Source organism: Ctenopharyngodon idella, chromosome 23 (assembly GCF_019924925.1).
Source record: "Ctenopharyngodon idella isolate HZGC_01 chromosome 23, HZGC01, whole genome shotgun sequence".
In the NCBI taxonomy this organism is placed as follows: domain Eukaryota; kingdom Metazoa; phylum Chordata; class Actinopteri; order Cypriniformes; family Xenocyprididae; genus Ctenopharyngodon; species Ctenopharyngodon idella.
Genome location: NC_067242.1, coordinates 19,597,918 through 19,620,814, shown reverse-complemented (window position 1 = coordinate 19,620,814; position 22,897 = coordinate 19,597,918). Strand labels below are relative to the sequence as shown.

General features: G+C 41.0%; 2 protein-coding genes across 5 annotated transcripts in view; one reads left to right on the top strand and one right to left on the bottom strand.

Annotated features, from left to right (window-relative positions):
* The first annotated feature begins 1,701 nt into the window (after nucleotides 1–1,701).
* The window catches only part of crispld1a (cysteine-rich secretory protein LCCL domain containing 1a), a 40,146-nt gene continuing 18,950 nt past the window's right edge, over nucleotides 1,702–22,897 (top strand). Inside the window, exons 1-6 of one of the 3 annotated variants that reach the window (XM_051881665.1) lie at nucleotides 1,702–1,962; nucleotides 16,075–16,139; nucleotides 16,297–16,386; nucleotides 17,256–17,366; nucleotides 18,861–18,978; nucleotides 21,194–21,311. The gene's annotated coding sequence lies outside the window, so the exon portion shown is untranslated. The remainder of the gene's footprint in view (nucleotides 1,963–16,074; nucleotides 16,140–16,296; nucleotides 16,387–17,255; nucleotides 17,367–18,860; nucleotides 18,979–21,193; nucleotides 21,312–22,897) is intronic. The other 2 variants (XM_051881666.1, XM_051881667.1) reach the window with 2 other exon arrangements.
* LOC127505819 (zinc finger protein 500-like) lies at nucleotides 6,258–11,184 on the bottom strand. Of its 2 annotated transcripts, none has more exons than XM_051881663.1 (2): nucleotides 9,680–11,184; nucleotides 6,258–6,365 (listed from the first exon to the last, which is right to left on the bottom strand). In XM_051881663.1, the coding sequence occupies exons 1-2, from the start codon at nucleotides 10,796–10,798 to the stop codon at nucleotides 6,363–6,365; spliced, it is 1,122 nt and encodes a 373-aa protein (XP_051737623.1). In that variant the 5' UTR covers nucleotides 10,799–11,184; the 3' UTR covers nucleotides 6,258–6,362. The 2 variants fall into 2 exon arrangements, with proteins under 2 accessions (XP_051737623.1, XP_051737622.1); XM_051881662.1 differs by lacking the exon at nucleotides 6,258–6,365 and adding an exon at nucleotides 6,372–6,886.

Sequence of the window (22,897 nt, the reverse complement as noted above, 5' to 3'; positions counted from 1 at the left end):
GTTTTACAAGTTGTGCATGAGGCAAGGAGTGAATAATTTAGCATAAGCAATGCTAGCATGTATTTTGATTCAACTATAAACAGCAACAGCAAAGACAACTTTGCCGTGAGGTTTGCATGAAAACCTGTTTTGGTTACACTTTATTTTGATGGTCCCCTTTAGACATTCTGTTGACTACAAGAAATGTTGCACCTACATGTCAATTAACTATCATGAGAGTATTATATCATAGAGACTTTTAGGGTTAGGGTTAGTAGAATAAGTTGACATGTAGCTGCAAAGTTACTTATAGTCAGTAGAATGTCTGTTGAGGACCATTAAAATAAAGTGTTAATAGATATTAAGTCTATTAATACTTTAATAATCCAATGAGATTTAATTGACAGGTAGGTGCAATGTTACTTATAGAATGTCTAAGACGGTCCACCAAAATAAAGTGTAACCCATATTTTAAGTGAAATTTGGTATTTTTCATGAAGATGGAGTGTTACCCTGTGGTTTGCTGTTTGACCATACTTTTGGATAGGCTGTTCAAACACAGCAACATATAGGCTAAATAATGCATGCTTGCTCAGGTAGTTGCTGGGGGTTATTTTCTCCATCTCTATCAGCTTCTCTAGCCCAGATACACATAGATCAAGCCACTAGATCGCCAATTGGCAAAGCAGGCACACAGTTAGCAAACGTTGTTCTCATGGCTCTTTGGAGCAGCAGCAGTATATGTATTGGCGAAAGATCTGTTTGTGTTGAGGGGCTGTAGTTGCCTATTGTCTTTATATCATCTTTTTGTGAGGATTTATTAATGTCTATTAATGCAGCAGCGTGTTTTACATACATGCATGTGTGTTGGCTTGTATTGTCATTCTTTGTTTTTGCTGTATGACACAACAAGAGTATTTTGTGTTTTTGTGTCAGTTATGGAAAAAAAACAGAAAAAAATTAAAGGGTTAGTTCACCCAAAAATGAAAATTCTGTCATTTATTACTCACGCTCATGCCATTCCAGACCCGTAAGACATTTGTTAATCTTCGGAACGCAAACTGAGATATTTTTGTTTAAATCCGATGGCTCTGTGAGGCCTACATAGGGAGCAATGACATTTCCTCTCTCAAGATCTATTAATGTACTAAAAACATATTTAATTTTAAATCAGTTCATGTGAGTACAGTGGTTCAATATTAATATTATAAAGCGACGAGAATATTTTTGGTGCGCCAAAAAAAAAACAAAATAATGAATTATTTAGTGATGGCCGATTTCAAGACTGCTTCAGGAAGCTTCGGAGCATAATGAACCAGCGTGTCGAATCCGCAGTTCGGAGCGCCAAAGTCACGTGATTTCAGCAGTTTGGCGGTTTGACACGCGATCCGAATCATGATTCGACATGCTGATTCATAACGCTCCGAAGCTTCCTGAAGCAGTGTTTTGAAATCGGCCATCACTAAATAAGTCGTTATTTTGTTTTTTTTGGCGCACCAAAAATATTCTCGTTTCTTTATAATATTAATATTGAACCACTGTACTCACATGAACTGATTTAAATATGTTTTTAGTACATTAATGGATCTTGACAGAGGAAATGTCATTGCTGGCTATGCAGGCCTCACTGAGCCATCGGATTTCAACAAAAATATCATTATTTGTGTTCCGAAGATCAACAAAGGTCTTACGGGTGTAAAACGGCACGAGGGTGAGTAATTAATGACAGAATTTTCATTTTTGGGTGAACTAACCCTTTAAGAAAATGCTGGCGTTCACTCTGTAAACAGCTGACGAAAAGCAAAAAATAAGTAATAGTTAGATAAACATAACATCTGATGTTACAAATTTGTTTTTAGGACTTGCCACCATCTCGGAAGTGACGTCAAATGATGCATCCCACTGAGGTCAGGGTTGATCGATCTGCCCTGAGTTCACAGGTTGGATGTACGACTTGTTCCAGATGTTTTTCCCAAGTAGGAGGTAGGGAAAATCCGAGTTCCATGTTGTTTGGAATGCAGCATAAGACCTGCCGCACATAACGCAGATCTGACACACATCTGATTTTCTCCCAACTTTTTATTGTCATTTACAACTTTAACACATTTAAAACTGTTCTTACGAGAATACTCACCAAAACAGGTCATTTTGACAATTCTGTGTGTTTTGTACACACAGAACCTGTGTACGGTTCATTGTGTACTTGTTTGTATGTAACATAAATTTAACATTGTCCATTGTAGAGCAACCTAAATTTGGGTCACAAAATTCTGATCTCAAGATTAATTCAAAACTGTGAAATTTAAAACTAATTAAACAGACAAGCAGTTTGGAGATATGATGGACTGAATGGATGGTTCTAATTGAAAATCCTTTTTCACTTGGAAATACTTCACTGAGGTAAAATCTACTGTGAACGGGGTTTCACATCAACTTCATTTCAGTTTATTCCATTATATTTAACTATATATCTCGTTGTTAGTCAAAGGTTCTGTTGAGTAAATTTCTAATCTGATTCACTTGCCTCATTGTTTCATAGGCCTCATTACACTTATACAGTACAATACAGCCCTGTTTTATTTTAAACTTTTAGGTCAAAATGACTAATAGTATGCATTATAAAGTCCAGCTCAAGTGGAAATTAAAGTTTCATGTCTTTAAACAAAAGGCTCCTTGGACCCGAGACTGTAGCTGCAATAAAAATACCCCACCTGTGTGAATTATAAGATTCACTGTGCACTTGTTTGTATTCAACAAAATCTATTTGACATGATCCATTTTAGAGCAACCCAAATTTGAGCCACAAAATTCCAATCTCATAGTGCAAAACTGCAAATTTTAAAACTTTTTCTCATGAAATACAGAAACATTATGGCTTTTACTTGGAAGATGTGAAGAACAGGTGATAAATTATAAAAGTATGTGATCTTTCAGCAATTTTTTTTTTTTTTTTTTTGCAAACATGCCCTCATACTCTTCCAGCTAAACATCAGGTAAATGGCTGACGGCAGATCAGAAGAAAGATCCAATGTGTCTTTGGCTTGAGACTATGCATGACAGACCAACAACCTGCTGATGAAAACTTGGCTCCCGCTCATTTTCTTTCATGTCTCCCGGGAGCCATCACAGATAGCATTTTTTAATTCTTTGTGTGCTTTTTCTCTTTCCCTCTGTCTTTGCCATTCCCTCTGAGAAACCCACAACAAATCTGTTCATTCGACAACCGTCCCTCCTCCCCCTCTCCCTGCGCCTCCTTCCTTTAATCTGAGGTGGCTAAGTTCAGACTGGCCTCTACTGTCCTCGGCCTGCCTCTTTAACACTGTCCCCACTTTCCATGACTCTTGAGAAAAAAACAGCTGTTCATCATAATGGAGCTTTAAGCTTAACATAATGCTTGCCAAATACAGCTTGGAAGAAAGCTTGTAAATGCATTTATGGACACTATCAAAACTCACCTTTTTAATTCTTGGGGGAAAAAGAAAAGAAAAAAAACTTGTTGAAATGGAGGATGACTGAGTCTGTGGAGTAAAGTGCTGCATCTGGTGTGCATCTCCACAGCTAGATCTGGTCTGCTGCAAAAGCAACAGAACGGACTGTAAACATCCCCTGTGCAATGCCAAACCATCTCTCCAAACGCAGATGCTGCAAAGAGCTAAAGGTGTTAAAGGGACAGTTCACCAAAATATGAAAATTTGTGATTCCAAACCTGTATGACTTCTTCTGTTGTACACAAAATATATTTTGAAAAATTACTTATTTTATGGGCAAAGACAGTTGAAACATTCTTCTAAATATATTTTAACTTACATTATACTACATATCACATAATTTTATCATTAAAATGGTCACTTTTACAATGATTAACTTTTAAACAACAATCAATACTGTGGTTAAAATATCAAATTATAGTTTCCTCTCAAACTGAAGCAAAATATAGAAGTTAGTGAAATTTTTGACTGCAGTTTATACCGATCACAAGATAATAACCATTTACAATGAGGTCTCATAGTACATGCACGACATGCTGCTGCATACATGAATTATAGCATACACATATCATACATGAACATCAATATAGCATACAGGATTTACCCACAGCAGATCTATACAGGTAGCTGGGGAATTTGGAGGGTTTCTGAAAGCATGCTGCATCTGCTACAGCAAATGCTGACCAAGTTTGTGAAGGTTGAGCAATGAGCTCATTGCTACTAATACAGCAGGAACCAATCTGCTATGCCCTATAGAGAAGGATGTGATTGCAAGCAGATTGAGCAGCCTACGCCATCTAGAGTTTCATGATAGAACTTTGTATTTTTTCAGCATTTATGAACCTTTTCTAACATTAGTTAATAAAAATGTTCATGTTCGTTCACACTGCATTAACTAATGTTAACAAATACAACTTTTGATCCTAAAAATGTATTGGCAAATTATTAACATTCATAATTGTTAGTTCATGTTAACTAAAGTTAACAAATGAAACCTTACTGTAAAGTGTTATCATTAATCTAAACAGATACAACTTTTGATTTTAGTAATGTATTGTTAAATGTTGATAACATTAACTAAGATTAATAAATGCTTTAGAAGTTTTTTTTTAATTATTATTATTTCTATGGAAGTAAAATAATTTCGTGCCCACAAATTCAGTGGTTCAAATTTCAACATTTCACACATTTCACATCCGGGAACTGCAGGAAAAGCAGTAGAGTACCAAGCATAATCGCCATCTGCTGTTAGTGGACCTCACCAGCAGGTGGCGCAAGCGCGTGTTGACGAAGAGCAGAGCAACAGTTAGAGCAAGACATAAAATGGACCGAGACATAAAATGGACCGAAAATTGCCTGCTGAATACTATAGGTTGTTGTTTTTAAACAGAATAAATATTTTGGAAGTGAAATCTGAAAGGTGAATATGGATTATTGCATTTTTAACAATGAAAATGTGTGTGAAATGTTTTGAATTGAAATATTCACTGCTTAAATATACAACCATGTTGAATTTCAGCCCATAAAAATGCAAGCCCTAAAAATACAATGCATTAAAATACAAGCACGGTTAATGCAATGCATATTTTTTTTCAAGTAGTGCAATTCAAGATGCTTTTTGTTTCAAAAACATATGGCATTATTTTACTTCCATATATTTCCTATGTAGTTGACTAATGTTAACAAATGTCTCCTTGCTGTAAAGTGTTACAGATAAACTGATAAATTTTGCAAGCCTTTGTTTAGGAAGCATGCTGGCAAGAAAAAACAATAACAGAATGAGTCAAGGAAGAAAACCGAATGACCCCCGTATCGGAACCAGGAGTGACACAACTAAAGCAGACTAGGGTCCGGAATCCACTAGGGGGCCTCTGCACACTTCCAGAGTGATTAAACTGACCACACTTGACGTCGTAATTATGACTTCAACTCGTAAATATAAACTTCACATGAGGACTCGAATGCACAAATACCTTCACATGCTGAGCTGTGAAGAAAAGACAAGGCAAGAATGTGCTTTTAAAGCAACACCATGGAACATTTGCTCACAGTTCCCCCATGTGGTTGATAAGCGCAACCAGGTAAAGTAGCCCATGTTACAACCCTTTGCCTCTTTTAGCTTGCGCCACCGAGTGTAATCCCGTCCGATATTGATTCGTGTTCGGGCTCGTGTCCGATCACTCTCTCTCTTTCTTTTCTTCGCTTCCTCCGACAAAACCCTCTTTGGTTTCTTTGCTGGCTCTGCCATGGTGTTGGTTTTGAGACTTGCATATTAGATCATTTCGTCTTATAGTTAGCTGTTGGCTAACTCCAGGCTGCATGTAAAATATGTGACGGATGCCGTAAAGCAGGTCGCACTCTTCCACTGGCAGTTAATGGGCGGGGCTGTGTGTACCGACCCGAACACGAAACTTGAAGAGAGTGGTTGCAGCCGCTGGGAGGCTGCTCAAGTAGCAGCGGCAGTAGAATTGGCCTGGTTAAAAGTTGTTCTACCACTGAAATAATTTTAGAGACATTATTTTAAGGTCAAAAAATTACATGGTGATACTTTAAGAGCTCTCAAAAACAAAACAAAACTTGTCTCTGACAAAACTTCTGCAATAAAATAATGAAATATTTGCAATATTTTCTAAAAAAGCACATCTTGTCAGAATATACAGCTATTTTTCAAAGGCTGATGTAGCAAAGTTCAGTATTCAGGAAGGAAGAGGACAGGGTCGGCTTGACTACTGACTGCTTTTTATTTGCACTAATTCTCACAATTCAAAACAAAAGGGGTCACAAATCATTCACAATTCTCTCACTCGTAGATCACCAGCGGGGCAGCAGTCAGTAGTCCGTCTCTCTCTCCCCCACTCCTGTTTCTCCTGGTGTTATATACTCTCTCCACACCAATTACTGAAACAAGAGACAGGTGTTCGTCATTTGCATTTAACCCACTCACTCACCGTTCGTCTCCTGACTCTCTCTCCCGCTGCCGACTCCGCTGAACCACGCCCCCCTCGCCACATACCCCCACCGCCCGACTCAGGCCGGGGAGCCATCCGGCCTGCAGCCCCCCCCCCCCCCCCATTTCTGGAGAGGAAGTCGGCCACAGCCATCTGAGCACCCGGCCTGTGGACCACTTTGAACTTAAAAGGCTGTAAAGCTAGATACCAACGAGTGATCCGCGCGTTGGTATCCTTCATGCGGTGGAGCCACTGCAGGGGGGCATGGTCCGAACAGAGAGTGAATTCCCGTCCCAGGAGATAATAGCGGAGGGTGAGGACGGCCCACCTGATGGCAAGACACTCCTTTTCTATGGTGCTGTACTTAGTCTCTCTCTTTGAGAGCTTCCGACTAATGTACAGCACCGGCCGTTCCTCCCCCTCTATCTCCTGGGACAGGACGGCACCCAGCCCCCTGTCCGACGCGTCTGTCTGCAACAGGAAAGGGAGAGAAAAATCAGGAGAGTGTAACAACGGCCCGCCACATAAAGCAGCCTTCACTTGGGTAAAGGCCTGCTGGCACAGCTCCGTCCACTGGACCGTATCTGGTGCCTCCTTTTTAGTGAGATCAGTCAAAGGGCTGGTGAGGTCCGAATAATTAGGTACAAACCTTCTATAATATCCCGCCAGCCCTAGGAACTGTCTCACCTCCTTTTTGGTCTTGGGACGCGGACAGGTCGCAACTGCTGCCGTCTTATCAATTTGGGGACGCACCTGCCCATGTCCCAAGTGGAAGCCCAGATATCTTACTTCCACCCGCCCAATTGCACACTTCTTCGGGTTGGCCGTGAGCCCAGCCCCTCTCAGCGACCTCAAGACAGCCCTCAAATGCTGCATATGCCGCTGCCAGTCATGACTAAATATAATTATGTCATCTAAGTAGGCAGCAGCATACGCAGCATGGGGCCGTAAAATTCTGTCCATGAGACGCTGAAAGGTAGCCGGAGCCCCGAACAGCCCGAACGGAAGGGTAACAAATTGGTGTAATCCAAACGGCGTGGTGAAAGCTGTCTTTTCTTTAGATAATGGAGACAAGGGGATCTGCCAATATCCCTTTGTTAAGTCCAGTGTCGAATAAAACCGAGCCGTACCGAGCCGATCAAGCAGTTCGTCCACCCGTGGCATTGGATACGCGTCGAATTTCGACACAGCATTCACCTTGCGATAATCCACACAGAACCGAACCGAGCCGTCCGTTTTCGGAACTAAAACTATCGGGCTCGCCCAGTTACTGTTGGATTCTTCTATTACGCCCATGTCAAGCATTGCTCCTAATTCTGCCTGAACCACTTTTTTTTTATGTTCAGGCAAACGGTACGGCCGGCTGCGAACTACCACGCCCGGCTCTGTCTCGATATGGTGCTGAATCAAATTAGTACGGCCCGGTAGGGGCGAGAACACGTCCGCAAACTCTGCTTGTAATTTCGTCAGGTCAGTGAGCTGGGAGGGCGAGAGATGATCTCCTCCGGGGGCCAGTGCGAGAGATTGGTGTTTGGTATTCGCCTCTGGCCCGAGATCATCCTCTCCACCAATCACCATCGCCAACATCACTGCCTCTGCCTCATTCCATTTTTTAAGGAGATTGAGGTGATAAATCTGACGTGCCCCTCTCCTATCAGACCGTATAACCTCATAATCGAGATCTCCAATCCGCCGTGTGACCTCAAATGGTCCTTGCCACTTTGCTAATAATTTCGAGCTTGACGTTGGAAGTAATACAAGCACTTTCTCTCCCGGTGCGAATTTACGCAAGTTAGTTCCCCTGTTGTACAGCCGGCTCTGTCTGTCCTGGGCTTGTAACAAATTCTCCGTTGATAGCCGCCCCAAAGTGTGGAGTTTTGTTCTCAAGTCCATTACATACTGAATTTCGTTTTTGCTCTGAGATGGTCCGTCCTCCCAAGTTTCTCTCAGGACATCCAGTACCCCGCGGGGCTGGCGTCCGTAAAGAAGCTCGAAGGGGGAAAACCCCGTGGAGGCTTGCGGGACTTCTCGCACAGCGAACAACAGGGGTTCTAACCATTTATCCCAATTTTTGGCGTCTTCTTGTACGAATTTACGAATCATGGTTTTAAGCGTGCGATTAAAACATTCGACCAGCCCGTCAGTTTGTGGGTGAAAGACGCTGGTACGGATCGCTTTAATGCCCAATAATTCGTAAAGTTCGCGTAAAGTACGTGACATAAACGCCGTGCCTTGATCGGTGAGGATTTCTTTTGGAATCCCCACCCGGGAGATTAAAGTAAACAGTGCGTCCGCAACACTCTTCGCGGAAATGCTGCGGAGGGCCACTGCTTCAGGATATCGAGTTGCATAATCCACAATGACTAATGCAAAGCGATGTCCCCTGGCTGATCGCTCTAATGGCCCGATGAGGTCCATACCAATTCTCTCGAAGGGGACCTGCATTAATGGGAGGGGGCGCAAAGGCGCTTTTGGGGTGGCCGGTGGATTTACCAACTGACATTCACGACAAGACGTGCACCACCTGCGCACATTCTCGTGAATGCCCGGCCAAAAGAATCGGGTCATGAGGCGATTTAGTGTTGTTGCCTGTCCTAAGTGTCCAGCCATTGGATTAGAATGAGCCGCTTGGAAAAGCATTTCCCTGCGGCTCCTTGGAACTAACAACTGGGTTGTATCTTCTTTTGTCTGGGTGTCTTGGGTCACCCGATACAACCGATTTTTTATAACTGCAAAATATGGATAAGTAAGCGCCCGTCCAGGCTGGAGAGGCTGACCGTCGATGGTTTGGACCTGCTCAAATGCACGTTTTAGGGTCTCATCCTGAGACTGCTCCAGGGGAAAGTCATCGCGATCCGAGAGAATTATTCTCTCAATTTCACTCTGTTCCCCTGAAGCAGCACTCAGTGGTCCCCGTTCAGTCTCTCCCGCCTGTGCTTGCGCATCCCCAACCATCGCCTTTTTCCCCCAAGAGGCATCCGTGCATAAATAACCCAATAATTCAGAAAATGCTGGCCAATTTGTCCCCAAAATTAACGGATGCCGGAGGTGCGGATTAACTGCCACCTCAACGCTATGCTTTTGGCCCCTGAACTGGATAATGACCGGCACTACCGGATATACCACCACATCCCCGTGTACGCACCGCACCTTAACCACGCGGCTTGTATCCAATGCCCCGGATGAAATCAGGCTTTGATGGATCGAGGTTTGGTTACAGCCTGAATCCACCAAGGCCTGATAGGTACCCCCCTTGATACTCACAGGTATTTGATACCAGCCAGCTTGACCGGGGGCAGCCTGCGGGGCGTCCGGGACCCGGACCATTGTCCCAACCTCCATCACTGGGCACCTGTCCACGAAATGCTCCGGGTCCCCGCAACGCCAACAGGCTGGCCCAGACCTCCCCGCCGCCCCAGTGGCAGGGAGTGGGGTAAATGATTGGCGTGGAGAGAGCGGAGAAACAGGCGCGGGGTCCTGTCCAGCGGAAGTCAGTCCCGCCCTCCTGGGCGGGGCTCTGGGACCCCCAAACTGGCTCGGGTCAACTCCGCCCCGCCCCCGGGGCGGGACTCGAGGATGTACAGGTGGGCGGGACCTGGGGAGAGGGACAGGACGAGAGAGAGAGACAGAAGGGGAAGACGGGGAGAGAGAGACAGATGGGAGGGGTTCGCCGACCCCTGGGCACGCCACCATATGGTCCTCCGCGAGGTGGATGGCTGAGTCCAGCGACGTGGGGCGGTGGCACTGGACCCACTCTGCTGTCCTCCGTGGGAGCCGAGTAATGAACTGCTCCAGTACCACTCGATCGACAATCTTCTCCACGTCGCTTCCCTCAGCCAACAGCCATTTGCGGCAGGAGTCCCGGAGCTGTTGGGCCAACACGAACGGTCGGCCGGACTCGCCCAGTTCCAGGGAACGGAACCGCTGGCGATGTTCTTCAGGGCTCCGGCCGACCCGCTGGAGGATGGCCCTTTTTAGGTCGTCGAAGACCAGGAGATTCTGCACCGGAAGCTGCTGTGCCGCTATCTGGGACTCCCCGGAGAGCAGCGGGACCAGGCGCATCGGCCACTGGTCCCGCGGCCAGCCCGACAGCTCAGCCGTCTTCTGAAAGAGATCGATGAAAACCTCCGGGTCGTCCTCAGATCCCATTTTGTGGAGTGGTAGGTGGGCGGGCACAGCTCGAGGTTCCAGGGCTTCCGGTCGAACCTCCCGGTCAATCCAGCTCCGGAACCTCTCGCGGTCCTCCTGCTGGGCTTGAACAACGACTTGGAAGCACCTCTCTTGATCCTGTCTCAAGTCCAGCAGGGCCTGGTGTTGTTCTTGTTGCATGACCGCGAGGGAGGTGATAATCTCCGCAAATGGCGATCCGGAGGACGATTGCATGGCGGCGGCTTCCGTCTTCCTTCCCGGGTTTCGGCACCAGTGTAGCAAAGTTCAGTATTCAGGAAGGAAGAGGACAGGGTCGGCTTGACTACTGACTGCTTTTTATTTGCACTAATTCTCACAATTCAAAACAAAAGGGGTGCAGACAGGCACAAAGCGGTCACAAATCATTCACAATTCTCTCACTCGTAGATCACCAGCGGGGCAGCAGTCAGTAGTCCGTCTCTCTCTCCCCCACTCCTGTTTCTCCTGGTGTTATATACTCTCTCCACACCAATTACTGAAACAAGAGACAGGTGTTCGTCATTTGCATTTAACCCACTCACTCACCGTTCGTCTCCTGACTCTCTCTCCCGCTGCCGACTCCGCTGAACCACGCCCCCCTCGCCACAGCTGACAATGGAGACAGATGCTGTTTGGGATTAGAATGGTGTAATTAGCATGAGGGCTAACAATTTAAGCTAGCAACCAAAGACACACAGTACATGGAACTGCTGTGCTGACATGATTACAGCAATGTAGAAGATATTTAATGTTTAACGTACATGTGAAACTGGTTTTACACGAAACAGCTGTTATTGCTTGTCACTTTGTCACATGCTGTTTGTCCCCCTTAGCAATGAATCACGTTGATGAAAGTCTGAGGAGAACTGTTGAAATTACAGAACTCTGTTTTGGTGGTTTATTATGGCTGTGTGAATTTGCACACATCTGTTTGACAGATAGCAAGGGCTCTGACTGTTTGGAGTTCCTCACAGATGTTGGCGCATGGTTGTTAAAAGGTTCTCAGTTGTAAATCTGCAAAGTTTGGTTAGATAGCACTCAGAATCCGTTCTGAGGATGCAACCTAGTGAGCTGTGTCTCTTTTCAACAAGAAAAATAAGCCATGGGCAGTTTCACCATACATGGTGACATGTCATCTACTTCACGTTGTTTGCTTAAGCCTGTTCTCTCATAACACAAAAGTAGATCTCTACAGATCAGTCTGTTCTTCAGCTGAAATGGCCCATGACATCCAGCGATGGGACTTTCAGATAAGTCTTGTAGGCTTGGTGTGATTTCTTAATAATTGTAAATTAACAAATGAGATGACAGACTTTAACATTTACATAATATGACCTTAAAGTCACTATGAAATCAAAATGTACAATTCTAATTTTTTTTACAGAATGTTGCACATTTAACTATTTAACTATTTAGCATTTTTCCAATCATGTTTTTTTTTTTGTGTATGTTCACATAAGTCACAAAGTTTCGTACCATTTCAAGTTATGTTTTAAAATCAAAACGTAAAATTTTGGGGTCAAAAGTGACCCAGAAGAGCACCATTCGGGTTAATCAAAATGTTATACAGTAACTTCATCTTCTGATGAAAACGTCAGACTTCTCTGTGACATATGCAGGACTTCAATCATTTAGGCTAAGCTCCACTTCACTTTTTTATGCCCTTCCCTCACTAACTTCCCCCGTTGACTCGGATGTACGTCATGCTTACATTGCATGAATGCCCACAATTGGCGGAACCCTTGCAATACGTTTAATCAAACACCCTAATCCCTTGATCACTTAATCGCTATGAAACTGATTTATTTACTTTTTTTTCTCTTTAAGAATTTGTTTGATGCATCATTCTATATGCCTGTATGTATGCTTGGGCTATTGGAGAAAACAAAATAACACAAACTATTTAAAATATAAAAATAAAATATCAATGTATCAAACTGTGTAACAAACAATCAATTTAAGACAGCAACAAGTATTATGCGATTACATCTTAAAATTTATACATTACATTAGAGCTGTGTAGGATGGGAGTAACTTAAGGCCATGTGTTCACCAAAGAATTTTTTCCTATGTCCAGCATATTGTCAATTGTTTTCAATGGGAGCGCTGCGTATTTAGCAACGTTTGTCATTTAAAATGTGTTTGACTGTGTTTCATTATAAACTTAACTATATTACGAATTTCATTAAGCTTTTTTTTTTTTTTTTTTTTTTATAATTGTTTGTCATTTTTTTTGGGCAACCTAGGGTGCGGCCTGTGTCCCACCCACTGCAACCTTACAGGACACACCCTAGTCCTAACTCCAAGTGTTACTTGGGGTGAACTGACAGCTTTGCCAAAATATCCAACTGGCCAAGGTATGCAATGCGCAGAGTGCGCTCTTGGTCTATTGCAGAACTTCTCTACATTCCTGACCTGAAAGGGCAGCTTTTCCCTAATTGTACAGGCGGTTAAGGGTTTTCTGGATAAGCAGACTACAACAGACTGTGCAATGGGCACATAGCTGATCAGTCCCACCCAGAGTGCTGCACCAGAGCTAGGAACTAATATGACAAAAAGGCATTAGTTTTTCTTTGTCAATTGAAAATGTGTTTGACTATGTTTCATTATAAACTATTTCAGATTTCAATTAGCTTTTTTAAAATAATTGTTTGTCATTTTTTTGGCAAAAAAAAAATGATGATGTGACGGCAGCCATATTGCGCCAGAACACCCACCACACACCAGCTTATTGGTGGAGAGGAGACAGAGTGATGAAGCCAATCAGTATATGGGAATGATTAGGAGGCCATGGTTGACAGAGGCCAATGGGCAAATTTGGCCAAGATGTCGGGGTTACACCCCTACTCTTTTTGAAGGACATCCTGGGATTTTTAATGACCACAGAGAGTCAGGACCTCGGTTTAACGTCTCATCCGAAAGACTGTGCTTTTTGACAGTATAGTGTCCCCATTACTATACTGGGGCGTTATGACCCACACAGACCACAGGGTGAGCACCCCCTGCTGGCCTCACTAACACCTCTTCCAGCAGCAACCTACTTTTTCCCAGGAGGTCTCTCATCCAGGTACTAACCAGGCTCAGCTTAGCTTCAGTGGGCAACCAGTCTTGGGCTACAGGGTGATATGGCTGCTGGTATAGTTCAGTGACACAACTTCCCTACTTTCCTGACCTGAAAGGGCAGCTTTTCCCTAATTGTACAGGCAGTTAAGGGTTTTCTGGATAAGCAGACTACAACAGACTGTGCAATGGGCACATAGCAGGTCAGTCCTGCCCAGAGTGCTGCACCAGAGCTAGGAACCAATATGACAAAAAGGCCAATTCACCACAGATTTCATATTTTAAAATAATTAGGCCTATATCTGGGCATTAGTTTTGCTTTGTAACTTGAAAATGTGTTTGACTATGTTTCATTATACATTTAACTATTTCAGATTTCATTTAGCTTTTTTAGATAATTTTTTGTAATTTTTTTTTTTGGCAACCTAGGGTGCGGCCTGTGTCCCACCCACCACAACCTTACAGGACACACCCTAGTCCTAACTCCAAGTGATTACTTGGGGTGAACTGACAGCTTTGCCAAAATATCCAACTGGCCAAGGTATGCAATGCGCAGAGTGCGCTCTTGGTCCATTGTTAGTTGTCCCGCACATAGTTCAGTGTCAGAACTTCTCTACATTCCTGACCTGAAAGGGCAGCTTTTCCCTAATTGTACAGGTGGTTAAGGGTTTTCTGGATAAGCAGACTACAACAGACTGTGCAATAGGCTCATAGCTGATCAGTCCCGCCCAGAGTGCTGCACCAGAGATAGGAACCAATATGACAAAAAGGCCAATTCACCACAGATTTCATATTTTAAAATAATTAGGCCTATATCTGGGCATTAGTTTTGCTTTGTCACTTGAAAATGTGTTTGACTATGTTTCATTATACATTTAACTATTTCAGATTTCATTTAGCTTTTTTAGATAATTTTTTGTCATTTTTTTTGGCAACCTAGGGTGCGGCCTGTGTCCCACCCACCACAACCTTACAGGACACACCCTAGTCCTAACTCCAAGTGTTTACTTGGGGTGAACTGACAGCTTTGCCAAAATATCCAACTGGCCAAGGTATGCAATGCTCAGAGTGCGCTCTTGGTCCATTGCTAGTTGTCCCGCACATAGTTCAGTGCCACAACTTCTCTACATTCCTGACCTGAAAGGGCAGCTTTTCCCTAATTGTACAGGCGGTTAAGGGTTTTCTGGATACGCAGACTACAACAGACTGCGCGATGGGCACATAGCTGATCAGTCCCGCCCAGAGTGCTGCACCAGAGCTAGGAACCAATATGACAAAAAGGCCAATTAACCACAGATTTCGTGTTTTAAAATCATCATATCTGGGCATTAGTTTTGCTTTGTCAACTGAAAATGTGCTTGACTATGTTTCATTATACATTTAACTATTTCAGATTTCATTTAGCTTTTTAAAATATTAAATATAGTTATTTGTCAAATCTTACTTTTCAGTGACTCTTCTGTTATCTGATGTAGTCTCATGCCTACTTGTCTTGTTATTGTAGAGATAGTATTTCTTACTTTCCACTTGCCTGAAGTTCTCCTTGCACAAATATGTTTGACAAGAAATCAAAATTCCATTATTCTACAACGGTTGAAGAAAAACAAAAATCTGTGCACGAAACGCAAATTATAAGCAATTGTGAATGTGATCCACATATGTACGCAACGACGAGAGATAGTCTCCGACAACAGGGAACCGCGAAACATTCTAACGCGCTTTATTTATAGTGGTTTTCTGCTGTGACGTCACATGGAAACAGGCCCCGCCTGTAAATGGCGACAGAAACCATTAGCTCCTCCCCTGAGTGCGCTGGTTGTATGGTCCGCTATGATTATCTCCTCGCTAGAGAATATTTGGGTAAGAAATTGGTACTAAAGTTATTCAGGCAGGAGCAGTGAGTGATTTTCTGTTTTTGATTATCATAACAGAATAGACAGCAGCATGCTACCTATCAGGGCTGCGTTTTCCATAAAAAGACGTTGTCTCTACGACCAATTTAGCTCAATGCTTTTGAGAAACACAGCCCAGGATGTGCTACCAACACTATATTTGCATTTTTCACTATACATTAGAAGTTTAAACTGATATGGCTTTAAAACGCATGCAAATAATACAAACTGTCATGAGTGGCCAATTCACCACAGCAATGTCACGTGAGCGTGACCGTGATAGAGATGATAATCAAAAACAAACAGATGTTTTGTTTGTTTTTGGCGGAGAAAGGAATCTTATATATTTCTTTTTTACAGTCTATGATCTTCTAGCTTCATACATTGCAAAAATAATAATAATGTATTAGTAGATATATTAAGCAACAACCTAAAACCAACCTGTGTATACCTACTGAAGTAAACATTCAATTTCCTTTGTAAAACTATTATATAACAGTATTCAAATGTATTTTAAACAGTGTTTCCCCTGTATTTTAGGCAAAACTTGACCCTTGCACACCAGTCTCCATGGCAGCTTCACTCTCTGTTGACATATTTTTGTGGTCAGTCTAAAAAATAGAATTATTTGCCGTTTGAGTCCTGAAGAAATCCATGAGTTGCTCAAAAATGAAGAGACATTTTTATTGTTGGCCACTGTTAATTGTCCTCTGTATTATTCATTGTTGTCTGTTGTGTGTTGTCTTTCTCTCTGTCTGTTAGATGATCTGTGACCTATGAAAATAGATGAGCTTGTCTTTTGAAAGCTGAATCCAGTATCCGACACCTGATTTGTATGGGTGAACACTCCAGGTTTGCTCAGACACAATTTTGTCTGACAGTTTTACACAACACAATTCCCATAGACGAAAAAAGTTTTTTAACAGTATATGCCTGTATGAGATTTTGGTTGTTAGGACTATTGATTTATAAGTTGAAACAACTTGTATCTTTAGTTGTTTTTAATATTTATAGGCTATACTTTATATTTTGCAGGCAGAAATTCTTTTAAAGAAATGGTTTGATTTCATGTGATATGCTGGGATGTCAATCATGAATGAAAACCGTTTGGCTATTGACATTCTTCTTTTGTGTATATCCTATGGAGCAAGTCCTCTATCAGCCTTTAATGGTACTGCCTCTTCATCTCTGCCAGCAACCAGTTTCACTGATACTGGCTCCGTGCCTCTAAATTATCTTACTGATGCTGCAAATATTTTATAAGCAAGAAATTCTTGATTTCTGTAACAGTCACTCAGCCACAAACATGAAATATATGGTAAGTCACTACAGTAATCAGCGTTTTAATGTATGATACAGTCAGAAACACAATGACATCAAAACTGTTGAAATAAGTGCATTTGAATTGTTGTTGAACTGAAATACTTTGCAGTTTCAGAAGTGTTTCAATAGAACCATGATGGGTTATTTTGGTATTTCTATATTTTGCTGGCATAGTTAAAGGTAATTAGGGTCTAAGACTCAGTGAACAATCAAATGATTGTCTTGCCCCAGACTTTAACAAAGTTATTCTACATTGTCATTTACAGAATCAAGAAGTCTTGCTCTTTGTGGTACTCTTTAGGAAATCAAGACTTTCTAATAAAATCAACAAATTTACAAAATTAATTTTGAACATAAATTTATTTTGTGGACTAATAACAGTGTATTTTGTTTTTCAGCTCTGGGGTGACTGTCAGACAGCGGAGCAATATCCACTATTATTCAAGGACACACTCCTCCCAGTCTGCATGGGTCTTCTTTGGGTCAGAAGTCGCAGTCGGTTCATCAAGGTTTGTACCTTAATGTTGGTCACATGACTAGCTGTGCCATGCATTTGTTACTCATATAATAAAATAAAAAAATAATATTTTTCATTCATGAACCATTTCTTATCCCAAGAATTTGAACACAAACTTGTTTGAAATAGAAATCTTTTTTAACGTTATAAATTTGTTTACTGTCATTTTTTTATCCATTTAATGCATCTTTGCTGAGTAAAAGTATACATTTCTTTAAAAAAAAAGAATCTTTCTAAACCCAAATTTGTAAAAAGTATGTCATGTCAAAGGGAATTTCAAAGTGTTTATTTAGTCCATGTCTGACAACCAGTTCTCAACATATCAACTTTCAGGATACGATTACCAGAGTCAAATACTGCCTTCTGTGCCTTGCTTTTGTAGGAAATACTTATTAGCAAACTTTTAGTCATAATGGTGATGACTTGTATTGTTCCCGGGCGCAAGAATATAAGTAAATGGAGTGAGTTACTTTCAGTTCGGTTTCAGTAGGCAGCAGCTAAAGGCTGCAAAAAATCATAAATGTATAGAGAACACTGCGATGGAAAATCTAAAAAAAAAAACCAAAAAAAAAAAACTCTGTTTGTAATCAACATTTCAATCTGGACTTACATAAGTGTTTTAGGCTAAAAACTGAAAGAAACTGCCATTCTGTCAGTTTCAATCAGCCGCCCGAAACAAAACACTGTTGCGTACAGGCAAAGTCCCTTTCAAGGAAAGTCTGTTCACTCTGTGGCCATATTTGCAATGCCTCCGGGCAGCTATTTCAGGCATCCAAGACAAATGTCCTATCTATGTGAATCCTGAAATCACCATATTGCGCGTTACAGTTTCTCCCATTCATAAGTATTAGGAGTGCACCGTCTTTGTATATCTGTAGTCTTTGGTACAGGTAAGAAAGCTGTTGCATAGTGTTCTGATACAATTTTCAATGATAAACAAACCCTTACAATAACTGTTCTGTTAATAACCCTCTGTTGATCCGACTTTCCATGGGTGGGGATGCAAAAATGCGGAAGTATAATTGGTAGTTTTCACAAAAGCCCTGGAGCTGTCAAAAGTCCACCAGATGACTCGTTTTGCGTCAGCAGATGGAATTTTGCTTACAAATAAACGTGAATTTCTCATTCCAAGTAACATGGCAAATGAGTAAACATTGTTTATTTACATATACTACCGACATTGTAATAATACAAATCGGTTTGAAAATCAGCAAAGTTACACTTTAAGAGTATTATCAAGAAATAAGGCGGTCATTGTTCCATGTGCCCTCCCAACTATTCAGAAAGATTTCCAGTGCTTTCCTGCTATGAAATCGTTACCTGTGCTGGTTGGAATGAACACTTATACACATTTTTACTCCTTGTACATTTATCATACATCTCATTATAATCTGTGTAGAATGCATGCATGTCAACAGATCTCTGTTTGGGAATTGTGCATTGAATTGTCTTATATACTCATATCTTTTTTAACATTATTGCACAGGCTCTTGCAGAACCTCCCTGGCACCACTCATCAGTGATGTGAACATAAGGATTTAAAGGGCCATTCCTTTCTTTTCCCTCTGCATATTCAGCATAAGATATCAGAGACACCAAATTAGGTACTTTCCTTTTTCTTTCTTTTTTGCATAGTGCTTTCTAATTTTTTTTATTTATTTTTTTGCCCACATAGTGCAGACCTGACTGATCAGTCATCAAATTCATTGACTGTTTTTTTATTAATACATTTTATTGTTGCCTCATTGTATCCCTAGTGCACATTAAATCTGCTGCATTTAAATGTGTTGTGCCAGATTTTTATGTCAAAAGGTATTGCATGATTATTAGCAGAGTGGAGCTGCATTAGGACAAAAATTAGGCAAGATTGCCATCTTCTGGTGATTCATCACATAGCCATTAAAAAGCTAATTTGAAAAACATTTACTCTTTCCAACCATCCAAGAACTAAATTAGCAGTTGAAACCCTGTGCTGCAATTCTTTTATATACTTATGACTGTAGATTATGGTACTTACTGTAACAATGGTAATTAAATATGCATATTGAATTTTGGAAAATGATGTATAGCCGTGGCCAAAAGTATTGGCAGTGACATAAATTTTGTGTTTTGCAATGTTTGCTGCTTCATTTTTTGTAGATTATTTGTTTCTATGGTATACTGGAAAAACTTTAGATAAGCATTTCATAAGTTTCAAAGGCATTTAATCGCTAAAATATTCAATACGCAAAGAGTCAGCATTTACAGCGCTGACCCTTCTTCATAACCTCTGCAACTCGCTCTGGCATGCTGGATATCAGCTTCTGGGCCCAATCCTGACTGATGGTGATCCATCTTTGCCGCATTACTGCTCAGAGTTGATCACAATTTGTGACTCCTGCTTGCCACTTGCCTTTTAAGGACTGACCACAGGTTCTCTAGTTGCATGGCCACATATCCAAAAATTCAATGTAATGATCTCCGAGCCACTTTATTATCACTCTTGCCTTATGACATGGTGGAAATCATGTTGGAAAATGCATGAATCATCACCAAATTGCTCTTAGGTCATTGGGAGAAGTTGCCCTTGCAGGACGTTTTGATACCATTCTTTATTCAGTGCAGTAGAGCTGTGCAATTAATCGTTGAAAGATCGCGTTTTCCTAAATGACAACGATTTTGCTATGTCTAATAAATCTTTGACAAGTATGATCACAGCAAACATTCAAATCTGCATTTTTACTGCCTTTGACCCAGAGAGATCAGTTGTCATGTATAGGTATGAAACAATTTCATAAACAGTCTTTTCAAACACACAGTAATTATTTCTGTCTTAAAATAATTCAAATTAGTACTGGGATAAACGTTTATAGTTTGGATATAAACACTGATGTCTACGGTAACGATCAAAATAAAGTAAATCACCTTTTGAAAGTAACTTGATGCTTCAAATAAAGATGGTATCGATTACATCATTACAACAGTAGGTTGCGACAAGTCGAACACACCTATTATCTTCTAAATGCAAATTTTGTCATTGTTTTGGAGCACACTAGCTTATAGATAATCTTAAGGCTAACATATCCATACTAAAGGCCAAAAAACTTACATTTTGATTTCATGGAGACTTTAAAATGCATCTGATCATTCTGAAAATCCTAACACTTCATTTTTTGAGTTAAAATTCTGTATTATGTACAACATTACACCTGTACAATATAAAGTTTAAACCCTGTACAGCACTTCTTTTATATAATTAGAACTGTACATTACATACTGTAGCAATGATGTTTGCAAAGTATGCATCGTATAGTTTGGAAATATTATGTAAATCTTGTGACAGATATGTAAATGGTTGTAAATGTGTCAATCCATAAAAAATATGGTGATACACTGGTACATGATAGAAGTAACAACACCATATGAACCTGCTGTGTGTAGGTATAATTCCACCTAAAAAACGGTAGAGGGAGACATTGAGCTGTTTCTGGTCTTGTGTTTAGAGTATGGGTTCATCCAGTTTATTGGAAAGTAAATATAGACAGGACACTAACTTAAAAACTTGTCTCTCATCAGCCTTAAAGAACATGTACACTTGGGAAGGAAGGGGGGATTTGGCTAGCCAACAGAGGGAGCCAAATAAGAAAAAAGTGCAAACAGACTTCAACCAAACCGACAATCTCCTCTACTGAACTGCCATGCTTATTTTCTAAATACATGCAGCCCATGTATTTGTTAAGTGTAGAGCAGCCATCACTCTGTACTGAGGCTAATGAATTATTGTAGTGTTTTGTGGCGGGTCTAGCTGGCACTCAAAGCACCTTGGCATTTCTATTTCAGTTGTGGACAGCCCTGGTCTCTTCACACAGCTATCCATTCTGATGTCTGCGGTCACGGCCCCACGCCACTGACCTACACAACCAGCCGCAAACTCTGGTTCATTGCTGTTTCAGATGTGGTAGGTCATGCTGTAGAGGCTCATTATAACATTAAGTGCAAAGTAAAGCTGTACTGCAAAAACCACAGCTTCTGGTTTGGACAGGACAGATGCTAAATATAAATTTGAGAGTCAGCAATAAAACTGGATTGAGTTCAAATGTATGCACATGAGGTATACCAGATAGAACAGTGATTTGCATTAAGATAAATACAGTGTGAGCTCTGCAGTATATAACAAATAGGGAAAATTCATATTCTGGCAAGTTCATTTGCCAAATATCTAAATATAAATGGCAGTGTTGGTTAGGTCAAATAATGATAGTGGTGTTATGTATGTATGTGTTCTGTATGTAGCAGATAATTATATTTCTTGTTTATTTTTCAAATGCAGTTTGGTCCAAAGCTCTAAATGAAATGCAAGGAAAGGGTTTCAGAGGTGAAAGATAAATTAAAATGAACATGAATTTCTCTCTAAGTTTGTTCAAGATGTGATGATCATACTTTTCAGCATAATTCCGGAATCCAAATGGAAGCAATAAAATGTAACTTTTTGTGCAAAGGAGTTCACATGGTCAGTGTCACAAATTTGCTTATTTGATTAGTGACCTAGTGCATAATCTTCTTCATTTTATGTCTTAAATGAAATACGCTCCTGGGCGAAAAAAAAAAAGAAAAGAAAAGAAGAGAAAAAAGCCATGCCCAAAATGGCTAAACACTAAGCTTTTAATTGTCTTAACCACAAATTAATGGTCAGGAAATTAGCAAAATTTAAGCAAATGCACTACTTAAATGGTTAGTTCACCCAAAAATGAAAATTCTGTCATTAATTACTCACCCTCATGTTGTTCCACACCCGTAAGACCTTCATTCATCTTCAGAACACAAATGAAGATATTTTTGATAAAATCCGATGACTCAGTGAGGCCTCTATTGCCAGCAAGATAATTAACACTGCTTCATGAAGCTTCGAAGCTTTACAAATCTTTTGTATCGATCCGGTTCGGAGTGTGGATCAAACTGCCAAAGTCACGTTATTTCAGTAAACGAGGCTTCGTTACGTCATAAGCGTTTCGAAATTTTTTAGTGGTTCACCACTAGGGGGTGTGACTTTGGCAGTTTGATACATGCTTCGAACCACTGATTCGAAACAAAAGATTCGTAAAGCTTCATGAAGCAGTTTTTTTAAATCGCCCATCACTAGATATTGTTGAATTAAGTCGTTATTTTGTTTTTTCGGCGCACAAAAAGTATTCTCGTCCCTTCATAACATTAAGGTTGAACTGCTGTAGTCACATGAACTGTTTTAAATGTCTTTAGTAGCTATCTGGGCATCTGAAAGGGCTAATTATCTTGCTGGCAATGGAGACCTCACTGAGCCATCGGATTTTATCAAAAATATCTTAATTTGTGTTCCGAAGATGAATGAAGGTCTTACGGGTGTGGAACGACATGAGGGTGAATAATTAATGACAGAATTTTCATTTTTGGGTGAACAAACCCTTTAAGAAGCCATTGTCTCAGAAAACATCAAAGACAAAATGAAGTTTTTGGCAGAATATGGGAAGTTGTGTGTCACAGTGAAACACGAGTTGCATGGTGATGCTC

Excerpts from the sequence above, each read along its gene's own strand:
- LOC127505819 (XM_051881662.1), bottom strand. The coding sequence starts at position 10,798 with ATGCAATCGTCCTCCGGATCGCCATTTGCGGAGATTATCACCTCCCTC. Across the intron at positions 6,887-9,679 it reads CTGGCTGGTATCAAATACCT|ACAGACGCGTCGGACAGGGG; the intron begins GTGAGTATCAAG and ends TTCCTGTTGCAG.